Raw genomic sequence first — 17,088 nt, 5'->3', positions numbered from 1 at the left:
AGGAGACTGACTAGACAAGACTCCTAGTGGATGGAGGGGAACACCAACCCACCCACAAAAACTCTGATCCAAAACTTACCCTGTCTACAAGATGGGCGGGGATAAAGATAGAGAAGAGATTGAGGAATTGTCCAACCCAAAGCCTGGCTCAACCCAAGACCCGCCCCGTGGAAGAGAGCCAACCGGACACTATTAACGATATTCTGCTATGCTTGCAGAGAGGAGCCTAGCAAAGCTGTCCTCTCAAAACCTCCACCCAGCAGTGGTTTGAAACAGATGCTGAGACTCATAGCCAAACATTGGGCAAAGCATAGGGGGTCTAGTGGAAAAATGGGGAGAAGGACAGAAGGACCTGGAGGGGACAGGAGCTCTACAAGAAGACCAGCAGAGCCAACTAACCAGGGTCCAGGGGGCTTAAGCACCAACAAAGTACCATGCATGGACTGGACCTAGGTCCTCTGCATAGATGTAGCTGATGGGCAGCTCAGGCTTCATGTGGGTCCTCTAGTAAGGGGAGTGGGGGCTGTCTCTGACATGGACTCTGTTGCCTGCTTTTTGATCACTTCTCCCTGGTGGGACTGCCTTGCCAGACCACAGGGGAAGAGTCCTAATGCGACTTGATGAGCTGGGGTGGGTGGGTAGGGGCTCACCTTTTCTGAGGAATAGAGGAGGGAGGGGGACTGGGAGGAGGCTATGACCGGCATGTATAGTATATTGACTTTTCTTATCTATTTTATTATTCATCTAATTTCTTTGTTTTCTTCCCACTTCTTTCTATTGCTCCCCCCCCCCATGTGTGAGTGTGTGTGTGTGTCTGTGTGTGATATATGCACTTGTATGTGCAGGTGCATGTCCACATGGAAGCCAGAGTCAACTTGGAGTAACTTCCTCTATCACCGCCCCCCTGGAGCCCATTGTTTCTGCCAGGCTGCTAGTAACTGAGCCCCGAGATCCATGTCCCCCGCACCAGGTTACAGGTGTGTGCCCGGGACCTGAACTCACACCCACAGGCTTACACTGAGACGTCTCTCAAGTTCCTTTGTGTTGTTTAAGACAAGATCTCTGGAGGCTGGAGAGAGATGGCTCAGAGGTTAAGAGAACTGACTGCTCTTCCAGAGGTCCTGAGTTCAATTCCCAGCAACCACATGGTGGCTCACAACCATCTATAATGAGATCTGGTGCCCTCTTCTGGGCTGCTGGCACACATGCAGGCAGAACACTGTATACATAATAAAATAATCTTAAAAAAAAAAAAAAAAAAAAAAGACAAGATCTGGCTTCAAATTCATTGTCATACAGAGACACTGTTTCTGTAGAGTTGGGATGGCATTGAGCTAGCTCATCCTACAAAGTAGCCCAGGCTGTTTCTGAACTCCTGATTCTCCTGCCTCCAAGTTCAAAGGGCTAGGATTCTAGGCACATAAGAGGTGGGGTCATGGGTCATCATGCCTCATTTTTTTTACTTTACTTTGTTTTCTTTTTTCTTTTTCTTTTTTCTTTTCTTTTGTTTTGTTTTTTCCAAGACAGGGTTTCTCTCTGTGTAGCCTTGGCTGTCCTGGACTCACTTTGTAGACCAGGCTGGCTTCGAACTCACAGTGATCCACCTGCCTCTGGCTCCGAGTGCTAGGATTACAGGTGTGCACCACCACCGCCCAGCCTCATTTAAACTTTTTATTGTGTTTTCAGTGCTGAAGACTGCTTGAATCACAGGGCAAATGCTCTACCACTGAGATATCTGCTAGACGCCTTCAGCACCCCAACCGCACACATGCTTCCACCTGTCACCTGGGCGAGCCTGCCTCTTCCGGGTCCCCTAGTCTAACAAGAAGCGGGGAGCCGGGCGTGGTGGTGCACGCCTTTAATCCCAGCACTCGGGAGGCAGAGGCAGGTGGATTGCTGTGAGTTCGAGGCCAGCCTGGTCTACAAAGTGAGTCCAGGATGGCCAAGGCTATACACAGAGAAAAACCCTGTCTCGAAAAACCAAAAAAAAAAAAAAAAAAAGAAGTGGGCCAGGTGGACTTCAGTCCTAATAAGTCCATCTGGTTCTACTAGGCCAATGAGCACCCATGGGAGTACCCGTCACTCCATCCATCGCTGCACTGAGGCTCCTCCCTTGAGCACAGGGCTCTTCCTTGGCTTGGACCTCTCAGTCTCCAAGCAGCTAGAGGGTAGACTGACTGTACCTTCCTTCCGGTTGATTCTCTCCTAGATTTTCTCAGCTGCAGCCACATCCCCATTCACATAATCTGGCTCCTCATCGAGGCTTTCCGATGGGGACATTTGTGCACCTGTGGATCAGGACAGGTAGTTGTTGGAACCTTTCGCAGGTATACAACAATTCCCCAGCCAGGGTGCTCAGGAACCCTGACCCCACAAATGACACAGGGAAAGTGTCATACTGTACTGGATTCGTGATGCCTTCCCATCATTGCTGTTTTTTTTGTTTTTTGTTTTCCGAGAACTCCTACTCCAAGACTGGGTGACCAGCTCCGGAGATGAAGCTGCTGCCAAGGGGACTCTGGTAAGAGTTCAAGGCTTCTGCAGCCTTGGGCACAATGGAGGCTCCACTGTGAAGTCAGCCAGACTGGCTGGAGGGAAACTAGCCAGGATGACCCTCCTGGATCAGCCAGTTGCCTGCTTCAGTTGACAGCCCCCTCCCCTGAAGTCCTGGTGACCTCTGCCCATGGAGGACATACCCACAGTCCTCCTGGACTCTCGCCACTGACGGATGGATAACGAGTTCTGGTAATCCTCAGATTCCTCGCCACCTGAGGGAGGTTATAGGAACACTCTGAGTAGGTCCAAGGAGCCTGGGGCCAGGCCTCTTCCACTGAGGATGACCCAGTCAAGAAGGATAGTCCCCTGCATGGCTCCTCCCCCTGTGAAGGGTCTCCTGTCAGGACATTGGGTGAACTTGACCCAAAGACACCAGAGACATGGAATATGGAAGTGAAGGCTCTGAGTCTTAGGGACCTCACTTCATAACCATAAGGCTGGCCCTAGCTCAGGGTCCTGGCCCTTGCCCTGCCTTTCTTGGGAGAGACCGCTTTACCTGAGTCTGGGGTGCTGGGCTTGCAGATGAGCACGTTCTCATAGGAGGTGGAATCATCTGTCGACAGAAGGGAGCTGGCAGGAGACCTTCAGGTGGACCTGCCTGCAAGCCCCAAACATCCCTTCCCGCTGCTACTGCTCCCCCACCCCCACAGGCCCACCAAACTCTTCCTGGGCTGCAGGGGGCTGTGGCACTCTCTTATGCCAGTTTTTGTTTGTTTGTTTGTTTTTTGTTTTGGGGTTTTGAGACAGGGTTTCTCTGTGTAACCTTGGCTATTCTAGACTTATTTTGTAGACCAGGCTGGCCTCAAACTCACAGAGATAGATCTGCCTACCTCTGACTCCCCAAGTGCTGGGATTAAAGGCCTGCACCACCATGCCTGGTCCCCAGCTGACCTTTTTTTAAGGTGTATTTGTTTCTGCATTTTAGGCATGTACATTTTGTCTACATGTACATCTGCACACCAGAAGATGGCACAGGATTCCATTATAGACAGTTGTGAGCTACCGTTTGAGTGCTGGGAATTGAACTAAGGACCTCTGGACGAGTGATATGTACTCTTAACTGCTGAGCCATCTCTCCAGCCCTTTAAACGGTTTGTTGTTGTTGTTGCCATTGTTGTTGTTTTGTGTGTGTGCTGTGTGCAGGTGCCTGTGTGAGTGTCCGTGTGTAGGTTCTTCCTCAGGGGCTATCTCGTTTGTTGGTTGTGGGGTTTGTTTTGTTTTTCGAGACAGGATTTCTCTGTGTAATACCCCTAAGCTGTCTTGGAACTTGCTCTGTAGACCAGGCACACACACACCCCGAGTCTCTTCCTCTGTAAAGCAGAAGTGGTCATGACCAAAGGCTCCGGCATCCTCTAAGCTCATCCTGGCTTATCTGTCATCAGTGCCCATCAGTGTCTGCACAGCCCCAGATGGCAAACAAGCTGGTCTCCTCCTCCGGCCCATGGCCCGCCTCTGCTTCCTGCCCTGACCCTCTTTCTCTGTCCCTCCACTCTGTCCCCATCCTCTGTGTGTGCTGCTGACCAGCTTCCTTCCGCCCCACCCACCTGGGCCTGTAAGGCTTCTGTCTCTCTCTACCTCTCACCACCTCTGCAGACCCATCGAGACCTAGGGGCTGCCTCTTCTTCCACCTTACCTTCTAGGGGCTTCTGGAAACATCTCCAGTTGTAGTAGTCCATGGCGATGGGATCTCTGGGCAAGGAAACAGAGTGCAGGTTGCTGGTCAGGCCTGTCAGGAGGGGGCCCTCAGGAAGATGCTTCCTCAAGCCCCTGATTTCTCTGGGGCTAACGGGCTGTCATCCTGGCTATGACTCATGTGGAGGTCAGAGTTCTCTCCTTTGATCATGTGGGTCCCTGGGGATGGAACTGGGGTTGGCAGGCTTTATGGGGGGTGAGCTAGCTCACTGCTACGCCCCTCCACCCCTGCACACAGTATAGAAACAGTGTCTATGACCTCAAACTTACTATTGAGATCAGGAATGCTTCGAACTCCTGAATCTCCTTCCTAAGTACTGGGATTACTGGCATGTGCCACACCACACCAGGTTTATATAGTGCTGGCAATGGAACTCAGGGCTTCATGCATGCCAAGGCAGGCACTCTGCCGCCGAACCCAGACACAGCCCCTTTCTGGAGGGTGGGAACCACATCTTTATATGTAGCCCACACTGGCTTTGAGATGACTGAAATGACGGACCTGTGCCACCGTGTCTGGTTTGTAACTTGCCTTTCACGAGATGGCAGGATGAGTGGCCGCCCCTGCCAGATACTCAGAGCCACTATGCTAGGCCTCATAAGGCCATTGGCATTAGATTGAAAAGGCTACCCAGAGCTTGGGATGAGAGGCTCAGAAACAGGGGGATGGGCAGAGGGCAGGCTCAGACAAGGGCCACTCACACATAGCTAGCATCAGGCTCCTGTGTACTTCCTGGAAGAGGCCAGAGAGGAGAGTTAAGACAAGCTAAGCTCCCAGCTGTGGCCCATTCCCTCCCCCCAGAGCTACCCACCTTTGTAGAAGTTCTGGTATCTAGGGGACTCAGGACCTGGAAGAAAGGCTAGTCTAGGCTGTCTTCCCTCCAGGTCCTGCCCAACCCAACCCAGGCCCTGCAGCCTAAGCAAGGGACGAGGGGCTTTGGGCGGCCATTCCTTTGTGCACCTTCTGCTACAAGCGCAATGCTGCCTTATCCATTAAAGCCAATCCCATCAACCTCACCACCAGCTCTCCCTAGAAGGCCTCCCCAAGCCAGTACTTGTCCCATTGTCTCATCCCCGTTCAGGCTCATCTGTGCCTGGTGTCACTCACCCTCAAAGTGGGAGAACATCAGCTTGTTCTTCCTGCAAGGATGGGGCAGCAGGCGCTGAGTTGGTGCCCTAGGGAGGGGAAAGCCCCCTCCCCCTGGACACTCACAGGCCAGCCCTGAGACTCTGCAGCTTGAGGACAGAGTGAGGTCTGGGCCTGGCTCTGCCAGGTGGGGCTTTCCAGGTCTGGGCTTTGTGAGGACCATGCACTCCAGAAGGCCTTCCTACCTTTCAGATGACTTGTCCAAAGCTGTGTCCATCAGGGGTCCTGGCCACACCTGCCTGGCCACTTTTAAAGGGAAGCAGGGACAGGGTATTGGCTAGGCACTCACCCAGTTTATAAGGCTGGCCTCAGGGCAAGGGGCAAGGGACACAGAAGGGACCTTGATGTGGGAAGACCCAGCCCAGAACCAAACTCAAGAGGCATCAGGACTCACGGGAGTAGGTCTGAGACACAGGGAAGCTCTGTTCATTTTCTTGCCTGCAAATATACAAGGGTGTGCTGAGCCGAGCTTTGGCATTCCCCAGGTCAGGACACAGAGGGGGGACAGAGAGACAGATTGGGCCAAAGAACATGGGGGGCGGTGTTAGGGGGGCCGTGCAGGCAGCTGAGCCCGGGAGTGCAGCGCATCTATCTGTACAGGCCTAGATTCCTAGCACTCAAGGTGGGAGGAGCAATGTGAGTTTGAAGCCAGCCTGGCCTACAAAGTAAGTTCTTATGCTAGCCAGTGTGATGGAATAAGAACCTGTCTCAAAAAACAAAACTTTAAAACAACAACAAAAACAAGCAAGCTTTAGCCATGGCCAGGGTGGTCAGAGATGGAAGATTTTGTTTTCAAATCTCACTGTGGTTTTTCAGTTGCAAAAGGAAATGAGGAAGGGTGTGTGTGTGAGTGACATGGCCTATTGGGGTGTGCACGTGAGGGCTGTGACGTGAGTGTGGGCAGTGTGTGCGCATGTCGCAGAGTATGGTCAGCTGGCTCCTCCCTTCTTTCTTTTCTTTTTTGCCATATGGGTCTCACTTTATAGGCCTGACTGGCATGGAGCTTACTGTGTAGACCAGGCTAACTTGAAACACAGAGATCTACCTGCCTCTGCCTCCTGAGTGCTGGGATTAAAGGAATATGCCACCATGCCTGCCCTTGCCTTCCTTTTATCATGATAAGCATTGAACTCTGGACCCTGAGCACACTCAGCAAGCACTACACATACCACTGAAACACGCCCCCAGCCCTTCACTGGAGGGTTCTAGGCACATGCTCTACAGTTAAGTCACAGGCACTTCTTCCCCCTACTTTAAATTTCTTTTTTAATGTGTATGGGTATTTGCCCATGTGTATGTCTGCACTAGTACATGTATGCCTAGCTGGTGCCTGAGGATGTCAGAGGGCATTGGATCTCCTGGAATCTGAGTTAAAGACTTTGTGAGCCATTATGTGAGTGTTGGGGAGCAAATCCAGATCCTCTGGTAGAGCAGCCAGTGCTCTTAACCACTGAGACATCTCTCCAACCCCTGCTTTTTAATTTGAAAAAAGTTTATTTTATTTATATTTATTATTTGTGCATGTGTGGTGTACTGCAGTAGGCAGGTGGAGGCCAGAAGGCAGTTTGCAGGAGCCTGCAATCTCCTCCCACTTGTGGGTTCCAGGGGGATCGAACTCAGGTCATCAGGCTTTGTGTCAGTCACTTTTACTTGCTGAGCCATCCCGCAGCCCCCTACTATTTAAATTATTATTATTAATTTATTTTTATGTATATGAGTGCTCTATCTGCACGTACACCTACACACCACAAGAAAGTATCAGATCACATTATAGATATAGATAGTTGTGAGCAATTCCTGGGAATTGAACTCAGGACTTCTGGATGAGCAGCCAGTGCTCTTAACCTCTGAGCCATCTCTCCAGCCCTACTTTTAAATTTTGAGACAAGGTCTCACTGGCTTGCCAGGCTGGCCCAGGCAGGTTGTGGACTATCTGGGGTAACAGGAGGTACTCGGCCCCTCCAAAGTGCTTTTTAGATTCCGCTCCCGTTCTGCCTGGAGCTCAGGTGTCTGCCCCCCTCACCCTTGGGCTACCACTGCCCTGTGATGGTACTTTCCCTCAGTTAGCCCCGGGACTCCTGGAGCAGGCATGAGTGAGGGCACGGACTGGGTTCCTGAGGGGATTCCCCAACCCCAGGGTACTCAAATACACCAAGCTGTGGCAACTCACGGGTTCCTCTGCTCATAGATTTTCTCATTTCTCTTCACCCCTGCAAGAACAGAAATGTCATAGCAAGTGTCCCCTGAACTGAGGAGGGGTGTTGTGGGGGGAGGGGGATGAGGTCTGGGATCCACCCCCTCTTTGTAACTCTGCCAGGCAAGTCCTTTGTGGCTGCCTGTCATTGAGATGGTTCTTGTCAGTTGGGTCTGGTGACAAATGCCTGTGATCCCAGCACTCAGGAAGCTGAGGCCAGAGAGCAGGAACATTTGAGGCTAGCCTGGGCTACAGTGTGAGATAGTCTGAAAGAAAGAATTAAAAGTAAGAAAAGGAAAGGAAGAAAGGAAGGAAAAAAGAAAGGAGGGAGGGAGATGGAGGGGAGTAAGGAAGGAGGAAGAAAGAGGGAGGGAGGAAGAGAGAGGCCTGGAACAGGAGGTAAGAAGGAGGGAGGGATGGAAGGAAGGAAAGGCACTTAATCCCTTTTTGTGGGGGTGAGGATAGGGTGCCACCGGTAGCCCAGCCTCCCTTCTCTCATCTAGAGCAATTTCCAGGCTTGAGTGACCCCGTGATCCAGCAGAACCAGCCTCCACCTACACCCACTGTCCTCAGCTGGTTCCTGGGCACTCATCCTCCTGCCCCTCCCATCCAGGTCGAGCCCCAGAAGCTTCTGAGACACACTCTCCATGGTTCTCCCCTTCCCTGCCTGTGTGACACTTACCCGGACGGGAGCAGTGGACACACAGCCAGGCTGTGGTCCCCAACAGCAGCAGCAATAGGATGGACAATGGCCACAGCAGCTCCAGCTCGGCGTTCATGCTTGCTTGGGGAGGGGGCTGTAAAGCTGCATTGGAGGTCTGTGAGCCGGCAGCTCCCCGCTCCTGCCCCCCTACCCCATGTGTTCAGTGTATGGTTTCTCTGGTCCTGGGCTCCAGCAACATCAGTGGAATGGCCTTCCCTCCCCCTGAACTGAACCAACCACGTCTCCCATGTGACCCTAACCAGCATCCTGACTAACAGACTATATGTGCCAGAAGGGTCTGAGAGCACCAAGAAATTGTGTAAAATCCTAAGCACCGGTTCCCAATCCACTGGGCCTGGAGAGACAGGCTCCTTAATTCATGGGTGGGGAAACAGAGACTGAGAAAGGCCCCCACAGCTGCTATGAGGAAAGGGAAGGTTCAACGCTCGGTCCTGGCCTTAGCATAAGGGCTCACACCTGTAATCCCAGAAACTCTGAAGGCTGAAGCAGGAGGATTGCCACTAGTTTCAGGCCAGACAACATAGTTAGTTTCAGGCTAGCCTGGGCTAAAGCCTGAGACCCTGTGTGTCAGAGACAAAACAAAAATAAAGTGTTGGGGCTGGAGAGAGGGGGCTCAGCAGTTAAGAGTGCTTGCTTCTCTTCCAGAGGACCCCTGATTAGGCAGCTCACAGCTCACGATTATCTATAACTCCAGTGTCAGTAGATACAACACCTTTCTCTTCCCAAGCATGTGCCCGCAGTGCTGCTCCTCTCTGCCCCCAGGGAGATGTAGGCATTTCCTTTTCCCCAGCACCCAAAAACCCAGATCCTAGCTGGGCGGTGCTGGTGCAACTCCTTTAATCCCAGCACTCAGGAGGAAGAGGCAGGCAGATCTCTGAGTTGGAGGCCAGCCTGGTCTACAGAGTGAGTTCCAGGACAGCCAGAGAAATTCTGTCTCAAAACAAAATGAAACCAACAACAAAAAGATCCCAGATTCGGCCTGTGTTGAACCCTGGAGGCTACTAGTCAGTGAGGAGTCCTCTCAGAGAAGGTAACCTTGAGACAGTGTAAGTAAGTCAGGGGCTGGTGCCCACCTGAGGGAAAGGGCTTGAGGATGGAGGTGGAGCCATGGAGAGGGATGGCTGGTGTGAGGAGGCTGTGAATCCCCAATTAGCCCAGGGCCATGTCCAAGGCAGTGGTTGTCCCAGCCTTGCTAAAACTCCGCACAGTCTTGCGAATGAGTGGAGGCACAGGCCTTTCTAAGGGGCTTATGAAACGGTTACAGCTATGAGGAGACTCAGCTCCCGAGCATTGGCAAGGGAAACAGTTAAGGCAACCAGTTCTGAGTAAGGCACATGTGGAGTGTGAATGACTAAATGGCCACTCTGTCTGCACTTGGTTTCCCCTCAAGCTAGAGAAGGTGTGGTTCAGCTGTAAAGCCCCTGCCTAGAATCCCCCAGTGAGGGGCTGGGGGTGTGGCCTTCAGTTAGGACATTGACTCTGTCTAGCAAAGAGAGTCATAAATTGAGCATAGAGCACATGCTCGTAGCTCTAGCACAGTGGTTCTCAACCCATAGCGACCCCTTTGGGGTCAACAGGGGTTACATATCAGATAGCCTACATATATTTACATTACAGTTCTTAATTAGTGAAATTATAGTTATGAAGTAGCAATGAAAATAATTTCATTGTTGAGGTCACCATAACACGAGGAACTGTATTAAAGGGTCGCAGTATTAGGAAGGTTGAGAACCACAGCTGGGCGTGGTGGCACATGCCTTTAATTCCAGCACTCGGGAGGCAGAGGCAGGCTGATTGCTGTAAGTTCAAGACCAGCCTGGTCTATAAAGCAAGTCTGGGACGGCCAAGGCTAACACAGAGAAACCCTGTCTCAAAAAACCAAAACCAAACAAGCAAAAACAAAAAAAGGAGAGGGGTGGGGGGGGGAGGGGCAGAGGAAGCGGAAACGTGGGCAGATAATAGAGGGAGGGTGGGAAGAAGAGAGCAGAATGGGACCGTGGTGTCTCGTTCCTATACCCCTGTAATCCGAGCACTTGAGAGGCAGAGGCAGATGAGGAGTGGAAAGTCATCCTTGACTACACAGTAGCCAGCTTGGGCTACAAGACACTGTCTCAAAGGAGGGGTGGGGAGGTCAGGGAAGTCTTGGGCATAAGGTACAGGCAGGCTCCATGTAAGCCAGCACTTGCCCACCTCAGCCCACTTACGACCCCAAGAGCAAGGTTGGCACCCAAGGTCTGGGAGCTGGTGGCTGACTTCTGTTTTCCACGCCCTTGGGAGGAAGACTATCCTCCATCCAAGATGCCTTGGCTACCAGAGTGTCCACTTGCTACTAGACGTGTTGTCAGGGATGAACAGGGCTCCAGAAGCCCTCAGGCCTGGGGCAGTGTTGGTCAGGTCATCTATACCTCTAACCTGCCACCCAGGGGCAAGGACACGTGTCTTTTCTTTTGAGTTTGTCACATGAGGCCTGTCATGGAGATGATGAGTGTAAGAGTAGGGTCAACCATGTGTGTTGGGTTGTTTCCATGACACTTGTCACAGTCACAGTTCTTAGCCATGTGACATGGGAAGGAACTGTCAGTGGCCTGCAGCAAAGACTGAGGGAATGCATCGTCCTGCCTGGTGATGTCTAGAGGCTCAGGCCTGGATTCCCTCCACTGACTCCAGTGAGGTCCGAGGGGTTACATGTGTCCTCCAAACATAAGCAGGCCTGGGGGCATGGCTAAGACATTTGCTTAGAATCTCCCAGTGATGGACTAGGGCTGTAGCTTAGTGGGAAAGTACTCACCTACCATCACCCAGTGAGGGATATATTTGTTGAAGGGCAAGGCCTTGGGTTCCATTCCCAGCAAGGAGGGGTGGGGGGGAGCTGGGAGAGGGGTTAGGGTGCTGGAGAGATGGCTCAGAGGTCAAGACCACGAACTGCTCTCCCAGAGGGGCTGGGTTTGATTCTCGGCACCCACATGGCAGCTCATGACCATCTGTAACTCCAGTTCCAGGGGATCCAACCCTTTCCCAGTCTTCGTGGGCACCAGGCATGAATATGGAGTACGCATTTACATGCAAGCAAAGCACCCACACATACACATTTTGTTTTTGAGGCAAGGAGTCACTGTGTAGCCCTGGTGGGTCTGAAACTCACTGTATAGACCAAGCTGATCTAAACTGGCCTGTCTCTGCCTCCCGGATGCTGGAATTATAGGGGTTGCACCATCATGTTTCGACTTAGGTGGGGATTGGTGAGATAGCCTGTTGGTAGAAGGTGCTTGCCTCTGAGTCTGATGATCTAAGTTCTATCCCCAGGCCTCACAGGGTGGTGAGAACTAACTCCGGCAAGTTGTCCTCTTGACCTAAACTATGGCACATCCATCCACACAATTTTTTTCTTTTTCCAGACGGGGTTTCTCTGTGTAGCCTTGGCTGTCCTAGACTCACTTTGTAGACCAGACTGGCCTCCAACTCACAGGGATCCGCCTGCCTCTGCCTCCCGAGTGCTGGGGTTGAAGGCGTGTGCCACCACGCCCAGCTACACATACAATTTAAAATGTATTAAAATATTGAAAAAACAAATTAAAAAAGGAGTAGGAACGAGTGCATGGGATACTTCCTGGACAGGTCTGGGGCTTGCTTCAGTTGGGGATTCTTCTGAGCCCAACTGATTTTCTTCCCAGGGAGCAAATGGGAGGTTCAGAGAGGCACATACTGTGCCACAAAGAAACAGAGGAAAAGATGGCGATCCAGAGCGGGCTCAGTTAATTCCCTCCATCCCATCTGGTGCACTCTACCATGAATGACAGCAGGGTAGAAGGAACAGAGGTTGGGTCTGCAGGCGGGGCAGCTCAGCAGTCTCAAAAGGCCCCAAGGGGCCAGGCAGGGAGAGCTGTGGGTATGTGTGGGACTGCCACAGCCCTGTGGCTCTGTGGGCCAAAATAGCTCAAAGGGAAGTGGGCAGTTTTCATATGAACAAGGCTTGCCTCTGAGGGCCTCCAACCTCAACGGCCCTTAGTGATCACTCCGCAGTTGATCACCCTTCAGAGAACAGGCTCATAAGGGTCAGCTTGAATAAGGAGTGCAATCAGTCTCACAGACCTGGCATGGCTTTATTCACGGGGCATGACTCTGGGGCTATGGTCTTAACTGAATAACATTACTGTAGTTTGTTGCCTTAAGACCAGGGTCTCACACCTGGAGTCCAGCCTGGCCTTGAACTCACACGCCCTCCACTTTAACGTTTCTAGGGGCCAGAAGGCCAAGCAGGTTGCGCGTGTGTGTAGGTGGGTATGCCTACATGCAGGGGTCTGGCAAGCTCTGTCCCGGGCCAGCCTGGGCCACCTGTTCATGGAGCCAGAACCAAGGAGCCCACCAGTTCTACATATCTGTCAGAAGGTACAAGCTAGCTCAGGCCTGGGTGGACTTTTGGGGACAGTAACTTCTTCCTGGCTGGGACAGGGCCTGGGCACAGTTCCCCAGAGCATCCCAGATCCACCCCCACAGGCCTGTGGCATTAGCCAACCTTTCACAGAAGAAACTGGGTTCTTCTGGGTTTTGGCTGGCCCTCCCCAGTCACTGCTTGTGACAGAATCACCCTAGGGACTTAGGATTCTCATAGGCTGGGGGTTTGGGAAGACAATGACAGGTAGGTAGGTGCCTGGAGCCCTGAAACAGTCTTTCCTTGAGGGCCACAGCACCAGGCCAGAGCAGATTATCAGGTGACCCAGACTCCACTCAATCTACAGCTAAGGGTCCTGTGGATTGTAGTGCAAGGGACACCTGCTCAGCTGAGCATCCCTGGGAAAGACTTACCTGAGAGTGGGGGCTCCTCACCATGGCCACCTCATCCTGTGCCCGCACACCTGCCCAAGCCGATGCCAACACCACAGACTCTGGTGGGCAGCAATCGAGGCAGTTGGCTTCCTGTCACTACTGAATCATCGCTCTACATCCGCCTTGGCCGGACTGCTTGGCTGGTTAATGACAAAAGGGGTGGGGCAGAGACAGAAAAAGATACAGAGACAGAAAGAGAAGAGCGTGGTGGCGCATGCCTTTGAATGCCTGCACTTGGGAGGCAGAAGCACGCAGATCTTTGTGAGTTTGAGGCCAGCCTGGTCTATGTTCCAGCCAGGACATAGTGAGACTCTGTCTCAAAAAGAAAGAAAAAGTAAAAAGGAAGGAAGAAAGAGAGAAAGAAAGAAAAAGGTAGGTCAGGCAAGATGGCTCACTTTCCACCAAGCCTAACAACTTGAGTTTTATCACTAGAAACCACATAGGGAGAGAGAACTGATACTTGTTAGTTGTCCTCTGATGTGTTCTCTCTCTCTCTCTCTCTCTCTCTCTCTCTCTCTCTCTCTCTGGGGTAGAGAAGTGATTAAAAAAAAAAACAGAAACAGACATAGGAAAAATGGGAAGTGAGAGACGGGCACGGGAAGACCAAAAGCCCAGGGCTCATGCACAGCACACACCAAACTGAATGTGCAGACAGATCACAGGGAGCATGGAGAAGGGTGGTACCCAGTGAGAGTCAACAAAAGAGTTCACATGGACACACAGAAATGGAGGACAGATGGAAAGTTGTACAGGAGGGACGGACACACACAGAGAAAGCCACAGACACCAGAGGTGGTGAGACACACAGGCAGATACACACGTCAGGAAAGGATAAAAAGGAGAGACCCAGAGATGTAGACAGACTGACCAGAGGCAAGAGGAGGCTAGAATCCTGTAGGCATACAGAGATCAGAGTGGGGGTCAGAGAGACAAGGAGACCAGAGCAGTAGAATCCCATAGAACAAAGACCAAAGAAAGGGTAGATGAAAAAAACGATGAGGGACATGGGAGACAGGGAGGAAGAGACATGTGGTTGATGGGTACAAAGACAGCAGACTGAACAAAGGACCAGTGTGTCCAAGACAGCTGGATAGAGAACCAAGCTGAGTCCCCCCTCCTCATTCCGTTTGTGTAAACATGGAGGCCAGAAGTCAGCCTTGATGTCATCCCTTTTTTTTTTTTTTTTTTTTCTTCTTCACAAAGTTTCTGTATAGTCCTGGTTGTCATGAAACTCTCTGTAGAGTAGGCTGGCCTCAAACTCTGAGATCCATACACTAACATGCCAGCCCTGTGTTGTCTACCTTTAAAAAATAAAACTACTGCCCATTTTTATTATATATTTTGTGTGTGTGTGCGGGGGGGGGGCATACAGGTCACCATATAAAGTGGAAGTCAGAAAATAACTTGGGAGTTGGTCCTTATCCCACCATGTGGGTCCCAGGGATAGAACTTGGATTGTCTGTCTTGGTGGGAAGTGCCTTTACCCACTGAGCCATCTAGCCAGCCTATCTCATGGTAATGGTTTTCGCTGTCTTTGTTTTGGGTCTCACTATGTAGTTCTGGCTGGCCTGTGCTTCTTTCCAAATGCTGTGACTACACCCAGCCCCCACCTTAATTTTTTTCTTTCATTGGCCTGAGACTCACCAAATAGTCTAGGCTGGCTGGTCCTGCAAGCTCCAGCTAGCCACGTTTCCATGTCCTCAATGTTAAGATCACAGGTATTTGTGCCCAGCTTCACTATGAGTGCTGGGGGTCCAAGTTGAGGTCCTGTGGCTTTTGAGAGCTTTACAGACTGAACCATGCCCCGACCTTGTCCTCCAAAGCTGATGGGCGTGTCATTTCCTGTGGTTCAGGGAGACTCCTAGAGGTGTGCAGGGAGGCTAGCAGGCACCACTGTTGCAAGTGACAAGGATCAAAGACCTGCCTAGCTCAGTGTACCCTGGAACTTGGAAAAAGTCAACACACACATATTCCACCTGCTCAGGACATCGAGGTTTGAAGTGAGATGGTCCCTGCAATCTGCTGCAGTGCCTCTGGGCTCGGCTAGTCTGGGTCTGTTTCTTCCCAATCTTGTGCCCTGAATCTGCTGCTGCCACCCTGTGGTGAAGTGCAGTAGTGCAGGAATGGAAACTATTCCCAGTGGCAGCCGTTCAGAAGCTAGCCCTACCTCAACCCTGGGACCATTGAAGCCAGCTCCATTAGAAATCTATGCCAGGCAAAGATGGTGCGTCCAGCTATAAAACTGTTTTTCTTTTTTTATTTATTTTTAACTTTTTGGTTTTTTGAGACAGGGTCTCTCTGTGTAGTCTTGGCTGTCCTGGACTCACTTTGTAGACCAAGCTGGCCTCGAACTCACAGCGATCCGCCTGTCTCTGCCTCCCAAGTGCTGGGATTAAAGGCGTGCGCCACCACTGCCTGGCTCTCTTTTTAAAAAAAAATAACCGAACTTGGGTCCTCTGGAAGAGCAGTCAGTGCTCTTAACCACTGAGCCATCTCTCTAGACTGGTTTTCTATGGGGTCAGGTGGGGAATACATGCACACAGTAAATTAACCACGACTACCAGAACAGAGGGCTAGGGATGTTGCTAAGTTGGTAAGTGCTTGTTTAGGTCTCACCCCCAAGGCACAGCCTAGCATGGAGCACACTCTCACAGTGCCCTTCCTAACTTTTCATTTTAAGACTGCCTCTTGGCTATGTAGACTAGGGTGGGCCTTGCAACCATTCCGCCTCAATCTTAGAATAGCTAGAATAACCGAAGCACTGTTTTGCCAGCATTGTTTGTCTGAACAACCCTTCTGTGTCTGGTTCCTGGAGGCCAGAGGTCACTAGATCTCCCCGAAGTGAATGAAGTTAGAACAGCCACTGCTTTCAATGATGAACCATCTCTCCAGTACTGATTTTTCTGTGTGGCCCAGGCTGGCCTGGATTCTAGAGACCTGCCTGCCTCTATGTATAGCTTCAGTGTTGAGCATGCTCTTTACTTCAATAGTGTTAACACAAGGGACCTTGGTGCTGTTCTGGGCACCTGACCCTCCTGACTCCCTTCAGAGGGACAAGTGGGGATGGTCATTGCTGGGCTCATCACTTATTACATCTCTCAGGGAATTGTGACCAATTAGGGTCCAATAGACCACCACAGAGCTATTGAGTACAGAAAACATTTGCTTGCCTCAAGTACCCTTACCTGTCTTTGATTTTGTGGGCCACCTTCATGATAAGCAGTTGCTCTTTTAGGCCTCTAACTACTCTATGGGCAAATCATTCATGTACAAACTAAATCTTAGGTAGGGCCACTGAGACAGCTCAGGAGACAGAGCACTGGCTGCTCTTGCAGAGGACTTGGGTCTGATCCCAAGTGCTCACAGGGCAGCTCACAAGTCACTTAACTCTGGTTCCTTCCTTTAGCCTTTGCCAGCCTTGAGTACATGTGGTGCAAACACAGGAGAAAACACACATACATAGAAAACCAGCTAGCTCCATGAGACCCAGAATCCACTTCTGGCCACCATGGGCACTCCCACTCTCAACATCACCAAGACCTAGGCTCTGGAGAGATAATGTAGCTTAACAAAACGAATCCCAAAGGAAGAACACCTTAGCACGCTGACTGCTGCTCTGTGAAATCAGTCCAGGAACACCAGTGTGGCTTGGAATTTCACACAGAATACAGGCCTTGTGGTCAATTCCCAAGACCAAACCAAAACCCTCCCAAAAGCAGAGAAACCAGTAACCAACTGTCTGAACTCATCTTTGGATGAACACATCAATGTAGATGGTTCAAACACTATGGAAAAACATCCTTTTCATTTGAGCATTTTGTTAGGGTCACACCTACGCTTACAGGTGGCTCCTGAGGGCACACAGGCTGTAAGCTGGTGCACACCTTTTTAAGTTTCTCCCTCATTTTTGAGACATGTTCTCATTATGTAGGCCATGCTAGTCTTGAATTG

At 51.1% G+C, this 17,088-nt stretch overlaps 1 protein-coding gene across 1 annotated transcript; it reads right to left on the bottom strand.

Annotated features, from left to right (window-relative positions):
• Positions 1-2,154: 2,154 nt before the first annotated feature.
• On the bottom strand, positions 2,155-13,443 carry Lat2 (linker for activation of T cells family member 2). Its single transcript, XM_051161356.1, has 12 exons — positions 13,117-13,443; positions 8,272-8,394; positions 7,566-7,605; positions 5,790-5,833; positions 5,581-5,641; positions 5,357-5,388; positions 5,061-5,096; positions 4,951-4,981; positions 4,190-4,245; positions 3,053-3,109; positions 2,697-2,768; positions 2,155-2,288 (listed from the first exon to the last, which is right to left on the bottom strand). The coding sequence occupies exons 2-12, from the start codon at positions 8,366-8,368 to the stop codon at positions 2,206-2,208; spliced, it is 609 nt and encodes a 202-aa protein (XP_051017313.1). The 5' UTR covers positions 8,369-8,394; positions 13,117-13,443; the 3' UTR covers positions 2,155-2,205.
• Positions 13,444-17,088: the final 3,645 nt, after the last annotated feature.

The sequence above is a fragment of the Acomys russatus genome, chromosome 19 (genome assembly GCF_903995435.1).
Source record: "Acomys russatus chromosome 19, mAcoRus1.1, whole genome shotgun sequence".
NCBI classification, from domain to species: domain Eukaryota; kingdom Metazoa; phylum Chordata; class Mammalia; order Rodentia; family Muridae; genus Acomys; species Acomys russatus.
Note: the sequence above shows the minus strand (reverse complement) of the source record. Positions and strands in the feature narration are given on the sequence as shown.